At 42.6% G+C, this 2,894-nt stretch overlaps 1 protein-coding gene across 1 annotated transcript; it reads left to right on the forward strand.

Annotated features, from left to right (window-relative positions):
• Window positions 1-1,213: 1,213 nt before the first annotated feature.
• nmnat2 (nicotinamide nucleotide adenylyltransferase 2) lies at window positions 1,214-2,760 on the forward strand. Its single transcript, XM_010785075.1, has 3 exons — window positions 1,214-1,334; window positions 1,961-2,028; window positions 2,634-2,760. The coding sequence occupies exons 1-3, from the start codon at window positions 1,233-1,235 to the stop codon at window positions 2,734-2,736; spliced, it is 273 nt and encodes a 90-aa protein (XP_010783377.1). The 5' UTR covers window positions 1,214-1,232; the 3' UTR covers window positions 2,737-2,760.
• Window positions 2,761-2,894: the final 134 nt, after the last annotated feature.

A 2,894-nucleotide genomic window follows, 5' to 3' on the forward strand; every position in this document is an offset into this window, starting at 1 on the left:
AGAAAATATTACACAACGTTTATGATACTTACACGTTTTGTTCATTAGAGTTCTCCACATATTAACACCACTTTATGATTTCTGAAGTAAAAAGCTAACGTGGGCTATAAAGGAACTACAGCACGGTCACATGACTTCACGTCACCATCGCTAAGCTAAAGGAGGCTAATGTTGGGCTATAGAGGAACTACAGCACGGTCACCGCTAAGCTAAAGGTGGCTAATGTTGGGCTATAAAGGAACTACAGCACGGTCACATGACTTCACGTCACCATCGCTAAGCTAAAGGTGGCTAACATTAAGCTATAAAGGAACTACAGCACGGTCACATGACTTCACGTCACCATCGCTAAGCTAAAGGAGGCTAAAGTTGGGCTATAAAGGAACTACAGCACGGTCACATGACTTCACGTCACCATCGCTAAGCTAAAGGAGGCTAATGTTGGGCTATAGAGGAACTACAGCACGGTCACATGACTTCACGTCACCATCGCTAAGCTAAAGGTGGCTAACATTAAGCTATAAAGGAACTACAGCACGGTCACATGACTTCACGTCAACACCGCTAAGCTAAAGGAGGCTAAAGTTGGGCTATAAAGGAACTACAGCACGGTCACATGACTTCACGTCACCATCGCTAAGCTAAAGGTGGCTAATGTTGGGCTATAAAGGAACTACAGCACGGTCACATGACTTCACGTCACCATCGCTAAGCTAAAGGTGGCTAATGTTGGGCTATAGAGGAGCTACAGCACGGTCACATGACTTCACGTCACCATCGCTAAGCTAAAGGTGGCTAATGTTGGGCTATAGAGGAGCTACAGCACGGTCACATGACAGCTAAAGGAGGCTAATGTTGGGGTTGAGGACATTTAGTCGTCTCATTTAGACACTTGTTACTAACCTCTTTTTAAATCCTCCTCCAGTGGGGGATTTACTGACGTATTTTATGAGGTAGATCAAAGCGTTAAAGTCTCTTCAGCTTCTGTTAACCACAGACCTTATTTCAGGATAACAGCCAAAATCACACTCAGGAAACCATTGACCTCCAGACCAGGGGACAGGAAGTGATGAAATGCTGAGTCATGTTTGGACTCATTCCTGCAGCTCTATAAGAACATCAAAGGTTATTTGGATGCGATTGACAAAGTGAAACGTACAGAAAGAAGCTTCAGCACGTAGAGTCAGATCTCTGTCAGATATCTGCTGAGTGGTGAGTCTCTCTGGTTTCAGATGGAGGTGATCGTGGGTGATTTTGGGATCGTGGTGGTTCCTCGTGACGGAGCAGACACGGAGAAGATCATGAACCACTCCTCCATCCTGCGCAAGTTCAAGGTCAATAACAGTGATTCACACACACTCACTGCACACAGGAAACACCGTTTACACTTCATTCATTAAGGAATCAGGAATCAGAATCATGATGGAGTTATTTCTGCATCGTTTTTATCCGTTTATCGTAAGTTAGGCCTATTCCATACAAGCACTTTCAGGTCATTGAAAACTGAGCTATAGTGAAACTCTGTCCAGGGAGAGACTTACACAAAGTCAAACGTAGACTTGTAGATGCAAAAACTGATTTACAGTTATCACATTTGTGCTGCTATCTGCTTTGTGAGGCTGTGATGCTGACTAACGTACGGAGGTCGATAGATTCAAACTCCCTGCAGCTTCAGAAAGGATGCAGATATAAAAACCCAAATGTTCCACTTGAAGAAACATCTTCAGCATCTTGACAACACATGCAGCGTTTAGAGAACATTCAGCACCTTGAGGAAGCGTGCGCAGCGTTTACTAAAAGCTGCAGAAACCAAACACTGCAAATCCAAAACGCTCCGCAGTGTGAGTACCCTCCTGTCTTTAGGTGTGAACACAGTATTCATCTCTGGTTCTGGTTCCTCCTGAGGCTGATCGTGTCCCGTTAGAAACAGCATCTCATCTGCTCTGTGTTCTGGTTTCAGGACAACATCACGGTGGTGAAAGATGAAATCAGCCACCCGATGTCCATCGTCAGCTCCACCAAGAGCAGGTGGGCTTAACGTCTGAGATGGTGTTGATGTTAGGAAGTTATTACTCTGCTGTCCAAAGCTTCAGTAGAGAGAGAGGGTCATTATTGCAGAGTTGGAAAATCATCTTTATTTACAGGTTATTCAGTTTGAGTAAAAACATTTGGTGTCTTAAGTTTTTATTTCACTGAAGGAAAACAGCTGATTCATAACTTTAATTGCAGCTACAGTTTATAAAGCAAATATTCATTTGACAATAAAAACATTTTACCCAACACAAAAACTGGGGGTGGGGGGGAGATGTGTAATATTTTGGGGAAAAGCTGTACTTTTTGGAGTAAAAACTCAAGTCTTGGGTGAAAAAAGCCAAATAGATGGAGAAGAAATGGTCATAATAATATCCATAAAAGAAATTATTATTTTTAAGCTATTTCCTGAAAAATTGGTCTTTTAAAAAATAAGAGTTTTCATATTTTTGAGAAAATGCATTAATATTTGGGGGAAAGAAAGTCGTAATAATTAATGAACAAATGTGTTATTTTCTAGTGAAAACACTGTAAAAGTTGGAGGAAAAGGTAGAAAGCATGTTGTGTAAAATCATCTGTATTAAAACCATCTCCCCCCTCAGACTGGCCCTTCAGCACGGAGACGGCCATGTTGTGGATTACCTGAATCAGCCCGTCATCGACTACATCCTGAAGAGTCAACTCTACATCAACACCTCCGGATAAACAGAGTCCAAAACCTCCATCAGAGTCCAAAACCTCCATCAGAGTCCAAAACCACCATCAGAGTCCAAAACCTCCTCAATCAGAGTCCAAAACCTCCATCAGAGTCCAAAACCTCCATCAGAGTCCAAAACCACCTCCATCAGAGTCCAAAACCACCA

This window comes from Notothenia coriiceps, unplaced genomic scaffold (genome assembly GCF_000735185.1).
Source record: "Notothenia coriiceps isolate Sejong01 unplaced genomic scaffold, NC01 NC01_scaffold00027078, whole genome shotgun sequence".
In the NCBI taxonomy this organism is placed as follows: domain Eukaryota; kingdom Metazoa; phylum Chordata; class Actinopteri; order Perciformes; family Nototheniidae; genus Notothenia; species Notothenia coriiceps.